This window comes from Corvus moneduloides, chromosome 1 (assembly GCF_009650955.1).
Source record: "Corvus moneduloides isolate bCorMon1 chromosome 1, bCorMon1.pri, whole genome shotgun sequence".
NCBI classification, from domain to species: Eukaryota; Metazoa; Chordata; class Aves; order Passeriformes; family Corvidae; genus Corvus; species Corvus moneduloides.
The window spans coordinates 163678587-163691767 of record NC_045476.1 but is presented as its reverse complement, the minus strand read 5'-3'; the positions used below and the strand labels follow the sequence as shown (position 1 = coordinate 163691767).

Below are 13181 nucleotides of genomic sequence, written 5' to 3'. Positions count from 1 at the left end.
AGCAGCCCTTGCAATGCATTATCTGAGTAATTTGCAGGGGGGACGTGTTATTTACAGATACCAGGCCCAGCTAGTGAGGATGACAAATAAAGTTGACACAGGCCAAGATAAAGCATATTTGTGGTGCAACTGTGTTATTCCATGGACTAATCTAATTTGAAGAGCTGGTTGCTGGCTCTCCTGTTATCCCTCTGCTCCCAAATCAGAACAGGAAACATTTGAACACTTGCACATTTGTCGTCTTCCACTGAAATTCAGACCTGCATAGGACAAGCATGGCTTTGAGTGTCCATTCATGGGCATGGAGGTCCTTGGTGCAGAGTCCTTGCTGTGACCAGAGTACATGAATTTCATTAGAACACTTTTCCTGTGTCTCCATAGGGCAGATTCTTGGGATCTTCCAAGAATCTTGGGCGTGTGCAGTTTGCCTCTGCTCATCTTAACCCACTGGTGAAGATGAGAGGACACCTCTGTCACTAAATGAAGCATTAGGATTCCCCAAGGCTTTATTTTCCTGAGTCCATTAATACACTCTTTTGGCACTGAAACACTCTACCAGGGAAGTTAGTGTCCAAGGCACGTGATAATTAGTGAATAAAACACCCCCAGAGAATCTTAATCCTATTAAAATATGTCTTTTAAAGTGTAAATTAATCTTTAACCTAATTTTAAATGATGGTTTTCTTCCTGTAACACACCCTTTCTCAGTAGATCCCTGGAAAGCAGAAGGTGAAAAAAAATAAGACATCAATGTCAAAGACTTTCATCTGCTGTTCATATTTTGAAAGATACTTGACTGTTGCTGATTTTCCCATCTCCTGCTACTTCTTCCATCACCCCACTTCCTTCACCAAGTTGTGTTGTTTTCCTTGTCTCCAATTAGGTATGGTAATAATAATAATAAAAATAATAATAATAATAAAAAAATAATTTCCGAACACAAAGTCTAAGTTTAGGCAAAAGCAAAAATTCTTTTGTTTCTAAATACAGGAATTATATCCTTTTTAAAGAGCTAAAGAAGAGTTACAGAGTTAAACAAACATTTCTAGACTCAAGTCCTCCCACTCCTTCCAGTTCTGCAGTCCTGTGCCCTTCCATTAAACTGTCCCATGGCTCCTTTTCCTGTTCACTCTGTGGGAATTCGGGGAAATTTATATTTCTGAAGATGTAGCCACAGCAAGACAGCACAGGCTTTTATTTTTCAGGCACAGCTCCCAGTGTTTGTGCTTCAGATAAACCCAGACTCAGAGAACTGAGCACCCCCCTGAGTACTTGCTCTTGTTCTCTCCTATAGCTTTCAGAGGCTTTGGGGAAATTTAGGTCAAGGATGTGCTGTGGCCACTCCATTTCTTCTTTCAACTGCAGAGCATCATGGTTTGCTTTTTTATTCTAACTTTTATTTAGGAGTCAAAGCTCAGCTCAAGAGCAAGTTAGGTGACCATGAGCATTGTTTGAAGTGAAACCGTCATGCAGTTGTAAGGTTGGAGCCTTAATCAGCACCTCTTAGGTTAGAACTTGAGCTCAGTCTCCAAACCAACCCTGAGTCAGTTCATTCTCCAAGTCCAGTCAGGACTGAACCTAACTGGCACAGAACCTAAACAGGCTGGGTGGAGAAGACCTTGCTAAACCTCTGCTACTTTTTGTGTAGATACAACTGGTTCTTGAACAAGGTTTTAAAATCTGGATATGAATATAAGTGCAGCTCCCAAGATAGTAGGAAATGGTATCTTGGGGCTTATAAAACAAGTTAAGGAGTTTTAAAAAAGAGGGGAAAAAACTTATTAAACAGGCAGATAGGACATTGGGGAATGGTTTTAAACTGAAAGAGGAGATATTTAGATTAACTATTAGGAAGAATTTCTTTCCTCAGAGGGTGGTGAGGTGCTGGAATGGGTTGTCCAGAGAAGGACATCCCTGGAAGTGTTCCAGGCCAGGCTGGACAGGGCTTGGAGCAACCTGGGATAGTGGAAGGTGTCCCTGCCCATGGCAGGGGGGTTGGAATGAGATGATCTTTGAGGTCCTTTCAACCCAAACCATTCTGTGGTTCAGTGACTGTGATCTGATGTGTCAGCAAAACCAGGTCAACTCCACAGAGTGAACACCACAAACCTGTGAGTTGCTCGAGCTGATCACTCTGCACTCACATCACTGCAGTGATTTCCCCTTTTATAAATTGTGCTGTTTATGTCATAAATGGAGAGGACTGGAACCTTTGTATTTTGAACCTTATAAGTTGGGTCATAAAGTCTTCAAGACAAATAAATAGGATTTCTGTGTACCTGAGAAAGTGTCTAATTCAGGAAGAATTTGCAGGGAAATTAAACAAGGTAAATGTGTTATTTTTCAGCTGCACATAAATGTTTTGTTCTGTCAGAACTGTGGAAAATTGAAGTTGGTTGCAGGGGACCCAAAGCAGCTCAGGAGATCTGACTTCAGGTCCCGACATTTCCTTTGAGACTTCAAATGTTTCCTCTCATGCAATTTACTTTTCTCCTCTCCATCTTTTTGCCACTGTTTACTCCATCTCTTATATCAGTATTTTCTTTTCCCACACTAAAGCTGTGTGAAACCAGAAAACATTTACACTTCCTTTGCTTTCTTTCCATTCTCCCAAATTAGCAGAGCCCCAAGACCCCCTTCTCTGACCTGCCTGACGACGAGAAGATCTTTAACGGAGGCGATGGCGTGTGGCAGAACCAGGGCCAGGACCAAGCCTTGCTCTCGGAAATCACGGAGGAGGATCTGGAAGCCATCCGCCAGCGGGAAGAAGCCATTCAGCAGATTGAGGTCAGTAACCTCCTCCCACCATGGTTTTGTGAGCTGGAAAGGCAGAGTCCTTGCCTTGTGCCTTGCTCAACGTGATTAAGGAAATGCTGATTTGCATTGCTGTCGGTACAGCATCACGAAAGACAGGGAGATTATCCAGTGTTTCTAAACATGGGAATCAGTGACAGAAGGAAAAGTTGGAAAGCCAGATGATTAGTAATGAAAATTACAAGAGTTAATTAATGGTCATGGGCTAATGGTTGGGTTCTTCCCAGAGAGTCTTCCACAGCTGAGTCTGTAGTGAGATGGTTTAATTGAGCTGGGTTCTGCAGCAAAGCAACTTTCTCAGTGCACTCAAACTTGAAACTGGAGTTTGTCACAGGCAAAAAATACTCAGCTTTACCACTAGAGAGAATAATAGGTAGACAAAAGGAAACAACTTGTTAACCTTTTCAAATAATTCAATATTTTGCTACTTTAAAGTATTTGGATGCTCTTGATGTAGTTAAAAGAGGACATACTATTTTTATTCCTTTTATTTTTTTCAAAAGCACTGTAAAAATATGAAATAAAAGGAACAAAAAGAGGCCTGAATAAGTTAAGCATCCCACATTTTTCTTTTTATACTTCTTTTTATGCTTTTGGGAAACTCTTGTTAAGTAAATTTAAGCGATAAATGGGTAAAACAAGAACATATTAAACCTTTCTAATTTGTATGCTTTTGCAGACCTAAACTCAAGATGAACCAAAAAAAGAGGACTTCAGAATAATCAGAACATTTAATTAAGGCCTAAACTTTGTCCTTTAATTGGATTGGGCTAATTTTATCAGGATAGATTTTGGTTGCTGTACTGCAGGAATTGTGATTGAGCTAAGAGTGCAAAAAGGGGACAAAAGTTCCTGCTGGGGGCTGGCGCTTTGAGGTTGGGCCCTCTGTTTGCAAACAGTGATGCCCACATATGACTCAACTCTCCAAGTCAGAAATGCTGACAGTTTTACAGGAGCAGGTCGAGGTCAGTGTTTGTCTAATTTCTGTTATGGTTCACTGAGCAGAGATGAATGAGCTTTGTGGACTTGTGTCCATTACTAGGGGTGAAACTGTCGAAGAATATTCTCACACTGAGTATCTTTGTCTGTGAATTGTCATTCTACACTTGAGGGATCTCAGTGCATCCAGCAGGACAAACTGTAGGGAACTTTGTTGCAAAGAAAATGCATGTTTTTGGACTGTTCCTGCACTTTGATGTTCAAGAAGGATGGTAGCAAATGTATTTCTGAAATGATCTTGTGAGCAACACCACCAGCTCACTGGAGATATTTAACAATTGTCTGAGTAGAATCTTGTGCCAAGTTCTCTGGGATGACCCTGCTTGAGCAAGGATGTTGGACCAGATGACCCCACCGTGGTGCCTCAGCCATTCTGTGGTTCTGTGATTTTGTGATCCTTTTGGTTTGAAATATAGTCAGAGCCTTTTTTATTTTGTCTTTGCATTGCCCCTGTCCTCCCCAGAGAAAAAAAAAACCCATTTAATATTTTCCCATTAGGCAGTGGGGAATGACAACCCCCAAGGCAGCCTCAAGCACACCAGCTTTGGAAAGTCAAGATGTGCAGTTGTGTCTCCTTGGAGAGATCTTTATTTTGCTGGTTAAATCCCATTTCTGTGCCACAATCTGATGTCTCTGCACCAATTTGCACAGGACTGTGTGGCAATGGTGGGGTGATTGAGGGGGGTGAAATGAACCCAATCACAGTCCTAAATAACTTTAAAAAAAAATATCTACATTCATGTATTGTGCAGGGTTTGTATCTATTGATTTGGTCCTGGATACCTTTCTGCCTGACATGATTTTATCTCTGAATAGCTCAGTCTATACAATTAATGATTTAGTCAGCTTAAGCAATTAATGTTATTTAGGCTTTTGCTTCCTGAGAATGTGTGCACTTTCTTTTTACCTGTTTTTTCCCCATCTCCTCTATCCATTTTGATTTGCTTTCCAAGATCCCTGTTCATCCTCTAAGGAGGGCTGCATTCCACAAACATTATTTCAAATGTAGCTTAAACATTTCTCCTCAGGAGGAAAACATTTAGGACCGATGGCATTTTGTTTAACATCTCTTTTGAAAGAAATATAATGAAAATGAGTTTTTTTGGACAGCATTGTTCCTCTCCCCAGCTGTATTTGAACAAGCAGATGGTGCTTTTAAATAATTTTCACTGTGTTTTGTTTTTCTGTTTGTTGACCCACATGAGCATATTTCTTGTGAAAGGACTCATCTTGCAAATTAAAGCTTCCCTGTTTTCAGTAGAAATTGTGGGTACACAGGGGATTCCCTGAACTCACAGTCACCATAACAATTTTTTCCAGTATATTTTCATAACTAGTGAGTAGCCAAGAAGGTTAACATGACACATTATTCCTGTCAAACATGACTAATAAACTAAATTTATTGCCAAACTGATGTATAGCATTTGTTGTCGTTTGTTCTTTGGGGACCTGAATGAAGAATAGAGCTGTGCAAAATTTGTCTTGTGCAAGCAGATTGGTCTCACTGGGATTTCCATGTTGCTGCATATCGTGCACCAGAAACATGGAGATCTTGAGCAGCGCAGGAGATGTTGAAAGAACATCACATCTTCTGATTACACACAACTTTGGAGAAGCTCATGGTGCTGGTACCAGTCATGGGGCTTTTTTTTGAGACATTGAATTTGCCCTTTTTGCAAGAACAGGTATAAAAACTTTTTTGTTGCTGAAGAAATAAGGAAATAAGTTCTCTTCCCATCTTGTGCCCTGAAAAACAGATATGAAGTTGTGCCCATAATAGACATTTTCTTAATGTTCCAATGACTTTTTCCCACTTGTGCGTTTTCCACATCTCCAGAATCTCTTCAGAGGTTCGGGTTAATAGGACATTGTTCTCTGTCAGGAAATCCCTCGAGGCACTTTGCAATGTTCACAGTTTCCACCTAGAAAGATAAGAGCCAAGTCAAAAGTTCACCTGGCTGTTCATTTTATTTAAATGTGCTCCTTTTGCTATTGCTTGCAGATTAAAACCAGAGACGTCTGCAAGGGAGATGTCTCGCCAAAACCTTACATTTTGGATAAAGATCTTTATTGCTTAGAAATGTCAAAATCTGGTAGGACGCAGCAGCCTTGACACAAGTGTTATTTCTTAAAATATTGCTTTGAACTGTTATATAAAACCTATTTTAACTTGAACTGTATTGGCAGTGAATAATAGATGCCATAACAACTTTATATATAGCACTGTAAAATGTGCCATCAGAAATACATGAGCTGAACTGTAATGTGCATTGTCAGTGCTCAGTGCTGGCACAAGCTCTGTCATAGCCAATATATATATAATATATGTAATTTACCATCCCGTGCCTTTCATTTGCACCTGTGGTCATCTGAAAAACGGGAGGTGATAAAAGTTTGAGAAGAAATGGATAAGCACTGAATGGGGAACTTCACAGAATTTCAGCTGGTTACTGGAAAGATGTATAAAAAAAAGATTCTAAATGCTGTATTGATTCAGAAAGTCTCCTGTGATCCTCCCCATGCAGACAGCTTCCCCAGAGGTGATGAGAAAGGAAAATGAGGAAAACCTCCCCCAAGATGGTCCACCAACCCTTTTCCTCTCTCACAGCAGTTTCCTATCCCCATCCTCTGCTTCCATAGAGTGGGCGTTCTCCTACCTTGAAGAGCAGGAGGTGTCCCTTCCCATGGCACAGGGCTTGGAACAAGATGATCTTTAGGGTCTCTTCCAACCCAAACCACTCTGTGATTCCGTGATATCCTGAAGAAAGCAAAACACATCACAGCGACTGCATTTTAGCTGATGCATCCCTTGGCAAAAGAAGGAGAGATGGATAGGTTGTGGCAACAGGTGTGAGGAAACTGCTTTTATTTTTAGGAGAGGATGTTCCCTCTGGGTCGTCATTAGAAGTGTTGATGTTTGTTCCCTATCTGTTTTGAAGAGAAGTGATAGATGCCAGCCTCCACGCCTGTCACTCAAGCCTTTGTAGGCAGACAGAAAATGAAACACAATAAAAATAAAACAAAAGAAAGCCCCACAGAGCCTGGAAGAGTGTGTTTGTTAGTTCAAACATGTTCCTTGTTCCCTCATTACTACGTATCATTTCTTGCTGAGGGGTGTTTTCGGTAAAATCTCTCACCGATGGTTGCGGTTTAGAGGGTTTAGTGCAAGCTATTTTATACCTTTCATCAACTTCAATAGTCCAGGGCTTTGACTTATGAGGGCTCTGCCTGTGTCTTCACAGAGGCTTTTTGACTCAGAGTAATGTATAAATAACACAAGATCATGACAAGCACCGTCCGTGAACAATCTGTGTGAGTGTCAAACCCTTCTCATGACAGCGTTGGGGAGCCTAATTATCCTGAGCTGCAGAGCTGCCTGCCAGGTTGACATGGCCCTCCTTGGGACTGGTATTGAGTTGTTCCCTAAAGAACCAGCTCCAGTATCCTGCCCAGTCTAATTTAAAATTACCTGAGCTGCAGGACTGCCACCATTTATTTCGGGAGACTATTTCACGGTCCAGCAGGCTTCGGTGTTGATGAAATGCTTCCCTCTGTTCTTGCTAAAGATCCCTTTCTCATTCTTGGCTTTTTACACCTAGTGAAACTCTGCTGGACCCTTCAAATAATTCTTCTTCCCCTTTGGCTTTTAAACTCCTCAAATGCTAACAGTTATCCTCCTCTTCACAAGTTGGTCTCCGTGGCTTTTCAGTCACTCCAGTGCTCTCTTCTCAATTATTTCCCATTTGTTAGTTCTTTGCTCCTGCAGCAGCAGACTGTATATAGGATTTTGGTGTTGTATGAGAGCTGAACAGAAAAAAAGTGTAAAAAGCTCCATGGATCCACTTCAGAGCTTACAAGTGCTGATGGAAAATTTCTAGATAATTTCTGCACAAGTAAACTCACCAAAGACACTAGAGCCTGCTCATTACACTTTATAACTGTTAAGCATATCCTGACACACTTTTGACCCAGATAAGCCAGTTATTACCCAGTTATTGACACAATTTGAGAGGTAACATTTTCCAGAAGCAGTTTGGTGCAGCCACCCTGTTCAGAGGGTAAGGGGACTTAATGATGTGCGTGCAGTGAAGTGCAGTTTCAGTGCCTGAGAACAGGCATCTCCCATGTCCTTGTACAGCTGCAGCCCTACTGATTTATGAATTGATCGCAAAAGTTTCCTCTAGTCCTCACTAACATTTAGGGAAGAGGAAGAGTAAGGTGAATGAAGGGTAAATTTTGTGGGAAGCTGTGCAAGCCTGAGGGCAAAATGAGGTGTATGTGAAAATAGAATCTGGCCTGTTTGAAAATGTGGAGAAGCCTCAGCAATTCTGGAGAACAAAGAGCAGCCTATCCCAGTGGAATCCTGCAGTAGCCATTTCCATTGAATATTGATTAAACTGTGCCTCCCTCTGTGTGCCCATGTGGCCTCCAACACTCCTGAATTGCTATAAGGGACTTCCCTTCATGCCAAAACCACTCACATTCAATCTGCACATCTTCAGCGTGTTGCTTTCAAACTGCCACTGTCATGCCAGGCAGCACTGAAATGTTTATTCATTTTAGTTTCAGGGGTTCTGTGAGGATCACAGAATATCCTGAGGTGGAAGGGACCCACAAGGTTCATCGAGCCCAGCTCTTGGCCCTGCACAGTACACCCCCAAGAATCCCACCATGTCCCTGAGAGCTTTTCCCAAATACTTCTTGAGCTCTGCCATGCTTGGTGCTGTGACCACTGCCCTGGGGAGCTGTTCCAGTGCCCAACCTCCCTCTGGGGGAAGAATCTTTTCCTAATATCCAACCTAAGCCTCCCCTGACACAGCTTCAGGCCATTCCCTCAGGTTCTACCACTAAAATAGCAAGCACATCACATGCTGTATTTCCTACTCTTTATTAAGTGCTGTTTAAATATGTCAATACACATCCATCGGTCCTGTAATCCCACTGCATCCTGACAGAGAGGCAAGAGATGAAATACCACTGGGTAACACATTGTGAAGATTCTCTCATCATCTCCTTTCTGCTCAAACATCACTTTTGCTATGACTACATGCAAAAGCCCAAACTTTTTCTTCTTGCCTGGCTAAAACTGTATTTCTTCTTCTCCTTATGGAAATGATTACAGCTTGTACATTTTTGTAATCAGTTTCACCAGGGATATGTGTACAGCCTTGGATATCCCTTCGCAAGACAGAGAGGTTTCAGGAATATGTCACAAATCTTTTTTAGCCCTAGGCAATTTCTCATGTCTCAGGTGTAACCTTATGAGTAAACGGTGTGTGGTGAAGTGTTTTTAACTAAATTGGAGAGGTTTCCACTGTGGGCTAGAGATAATTTTCCTTTTCTCACTTACATTCCCAGTGCCTTATCCAAAGACTGTTAGTGTCAGAGAGTCCTGCCCTAAACCCTTTCCTTCATGCACTATTCCTTCAGTGAGCTTGCATGAAGAAGGCAGTAATGAAAGCCTGGATTCAGCAAATCCCTTATGTGTGTCTTAACAGCTTTGCTGAATAGGGATGGACTTTAGAACCTACTAAAAGTGAAGTATTTCCTCTGCAGAAGGAGAAAATAGTGCTGAGACACACATAACTTGCTAAAAATCTGAATTTTAGCGAGACACATCTGCATATTTATATCCACAGAAACTGAGCTGAGTTAAAGTCTTGTGTATGACCTGTCAATGTTCATTGATATGGCAGGGAGCTGGAAAGAGAGACATCTCCAGTGCTGGTGGTGAAATACTGTTTATCTTCTGCAAATCCTCCTGCTTAAGTGTTAATATTTCTTTTGTTAAAATCCTCCTTTTACTGCACTTTTGCCTAAGTTTTTGCCACCAGATGATGATTGTCTCAACAAAGGTAATTACTTGCCCCTATTTCTGTTAGCACAGAGAGTACGAACATCAATAGAGCGATTTTCGTGGCTGTGATTTTCTGCCCCAAAGGGGAATTACTCCTCTCACCCATCACTTAGGTTAGAGCAGTTCACTCTCTAGTTCTCTGATGCTAATTAATAACAATGGACATCGATAGCCCATCAACCAGCTGAGATCCTCTAGCAGTGCTCAAAAGAGCTGTCCCAGCAGGTTTGGCTTCTTACCTTCCTGGATTGAGTGCTGTGCTTTCTTTTTAAAATTTTTTTTTGGGGTAGGGAAATCAAAATTTTCCCCAGTCAAGATGGGTGAAGTAACCACAGGTGAGTCTTAAGTCATGGAAATATAAAAGTTCCTGTTGGCAAAGCCCTGGAGCATCTCAAGAACCCACTGGAGACTGAGTCAGGCCTCCCTCATCAGAGCTCAGCAGAGAGGGAAATGAACCAAGGATAAAGACCCCACAGAGGTAACAAGGGAAGAGATAACTGAGAAGGATAATGAAATCCACATTTCACAGCAAGACCAGTTCCCATTCCCTCCTATTTACCAAAAGGTGCCTGGTCTTTTATAAATTATCCTTGACAGGAATATTCTCCCACATCCTCGCAGAAATTAGACTGAAAATCACATTGTTAACATCGTTAACAATGAATGTCAAATTTTAGAGGCTGATGACAAAGGCAGTATTAGTTTATGCCCTCTGCACTATGCAGGCTCATTTCATTCAGGTATTCTTTAATACTTTTAATTGCTCCTTTATGAAAGTGGATGGATGTTGCAGAACTGTCTTTCCTCACCACCCTGTTCACCATTTATCTACCTAGAGTGTCTCCTCTGGTTGTCATTTCCTTCTCTGCACTGAAGTCACCTCTTCTCCTCTGTATTGAGGCTCTCAGACAGCTCACTTGAGGCAGAAAGACTATTAAGACTCACCTAGAAACTATGAAGAATTGCAAATTTTAGTATTTTAATATATTTCCTTCAGTGCAAATTTTTAGCTAGACCCCTGAGCAACCTTATCTGACCTCAGAGTTGGTTCTGCTGTGAGTGAGTGGCTGGACTTGAGCTCTCCTGTGGCCTTTTCAAACCTGAATTATCCTGTGATCTCATGATCCCATTATCTCTCCATCTCCTTTGACTGCACCACTGAGGGCTACCAGAAGTTCATGTGTTAATCTTGCTTCACTCTAAAGACAAAACATCTCGATTTCCCTGCCTGTGTGAGCTCCCAAGTCAGCCTCATTCTCCCTCCTCTTCCATCCATTGTCACCACAGGCAGGAGTTCATTCTTTGCTCCTCTGTTCATACCACATTTGTCATTTATTTGGGGAAATAATTAGGATATTTTACCCCTCAGAAAGATAGGTGTCTCTGGAAGAGAAGTCCTCTTAGGTGACCCTGTGCCTGTGTTCCATCAGTGGGGGTGCCCAGAGAAGCTGTGGCTGCCCCATCCCTGGAAGTCTTCAAGGCCAGGTTGGACAGGGCTTGGAGCAACCTGGGATAGTGGAAGGTGTCCCGCCCATGGCAGGAGATTGGAACGAGATGATCTTTAATGTCCCTTCCAACCTGAACCATTCTGTGATTTTGATGCAGGAATAAAACCAGAGTCATGTTTCAGAAGAATTCAGATCTCTCTTGTCCAGCAACAACTGGAATGCAGATGTGGTTTGCTAATGTTGGTATTAAAACTGCATTTTTTGCAAAATGTGGACTCTTGTTGATATAAAACAAAAGTTGCAATTTCTTCTAATTTAAGGCTAAGGTATTGCTGTTGAAGGATGTGTGGTAGGATTTTAGATCAAAGGTCAAAACATGTTCAGACAGTTTTTTGTAATTTTACTCTTAACATCTTTTAGTAAGCTGCCAGGACTAAAAGGATTCTTCTGGATCACTCTAAGTGTTCCTGGGAATGTATAAGACTTCATTCTCTCCAGGTTTTAAACTGTTGCATGGCTTTAAACTGAAAGAGAGCAGGTTTATGTTAGACATTAGGAAAAATGTCTTCCCTGTAAGGGTGGGGATGCCCTGGCACATGTTGCCTGAATAATTTGTGGCTGCCCCATCCCTGGAAGTATTCATGGCCAGATTGGAGGGGGCTTGGAGCAACCTGGGATAGTGGAAGGTGTCCCTGCCCATGGAAGGAGCTTGGAACTGGATGAGCTTTAAGGTCTTGTACAACCAAAACCGTTCCATGATTCTCTGCTCTACCTACAGCAATAAACATCTGCTTATTTTTAACTCTACCTTTGGAGCTGGTGATTTTTTGGATCAAATGTTCCTGAGTTTCATCTTTCCTTGTCAGTTCTCCCACAAGGAATAAAAGCTGCCACAGATTTCTTACCGTGCTCCTATTCCCATTTCACAGCTGGAGAAACTGAGACATTATGGATTGTTTCTCTGCCAGTGGAGCTCCATAGAAATGTAAATGCCTTGCTTAAGACCTGGGAAAGAGTCAGGATCTGTGCCAGGATTAAAATGCTGCTTGTTCTGTACTTCCGTACCCAATTCTCTTCAGACTGTGCTGGGATGAGAGATCCAAATACAAGATCTGGCATATTTAGCTTCTAATTTTTCTCCCTGTATTTGAATTGCCAGGCAGAAGGAACGTGCTCCTGTTCAGAAAACACCCTGTCATCCATTCAGCTTGGATGAAGCTCAAGGAAAACACTGATCATCATTTGTAGCTGAAGGCAGATCTTCCCTACAGGGGGGGCTTGCTGGGATATGAAGTTTCACCCATGATATCATGACTTTATCGGGAGATGCTGAACATTGTCCTGTGTCTCTGAAAGCACAGATTGCTCTGTCAGAGACAGAGAAATTCTTACCCTCTGAAAAATCTTCCGACGTGAAGATGAGGCTGCAGGAGTGAGGGCAGGGGGGAAACGATCTGCTCTGTGCTTGTACCTTCAAAACATACCTGCAGGAAAGCTTGCAGGTGAATGTCAGCTATGTCAGACAACGTGCTGCTGAGGGATTAAAAGATGAGTTTCTGGGTGTTGTGGGCCTGAGACAGATGTGCACAAGGGATTCAGTGCTCAGAGCTGAGTGCTGGAGACTTCAATGAGCATGTGCTGATTTTCTGAACAATGCTTTATTGCTGGCTGCAAAAGGAGTCTATGCTCATTTTGCCCTTCTCATGGTTCTTGGCAGACCCCTTTCTCTCCTGGAAGTGGTGAGGTATCTGTTAGTGTTGAGGAGGAGCAACTTTAAATCTCATACAGCACTGAGAGCTCTTGCAGGCTCTTTAAAAAGGCTGCTATTTCCTCATGTAGGAAAAAACTCAACTTCATCTGCCAGACCAGTGTTTGAAGGTAGCAGCTACTGTCTCTTTGCCTGACCAATTTTTAGGAATTGGCCATAAATCCAGTGATTTTGAGGAATTATAGTATCATAGAATTGTTTTGACTGGAAAAGACCTTTGAGATCATCAAGTCAAACCGTTGATCTGACTGCCAAACTCAACACTACACCATGTCCCCAAGGGCCACATCTACAC

General features: G+C 42.0%; 1 protein-coding gene across 3 annotated transcripts in view; it reads left to right on the top strand.

Annotated features, from left to right (window-relative positions):
* The window catches only part of TSNARE1 (t-SNARE domain containing 1), a 468220-nt gene that overhangs the window by 244839 nt on the left and 210200 nt on the right, over positions 1–13181 (top strand). For 2 of the 3 annotated variants that reach the window (XM_032134538.1, XM_032134532.1), the window contains exon 7: positions 2620–2787. In XM_032134538.1, coding sequence (XP_031990429.1) covers positions 2620–2787 — 168 coding nt within the window. The remainder of the gene's footprint in view (positions 1–2619; positions 2788–13181) is intronic. The other variant, XM_032134539.1, reaches the window with a different exon arrangement.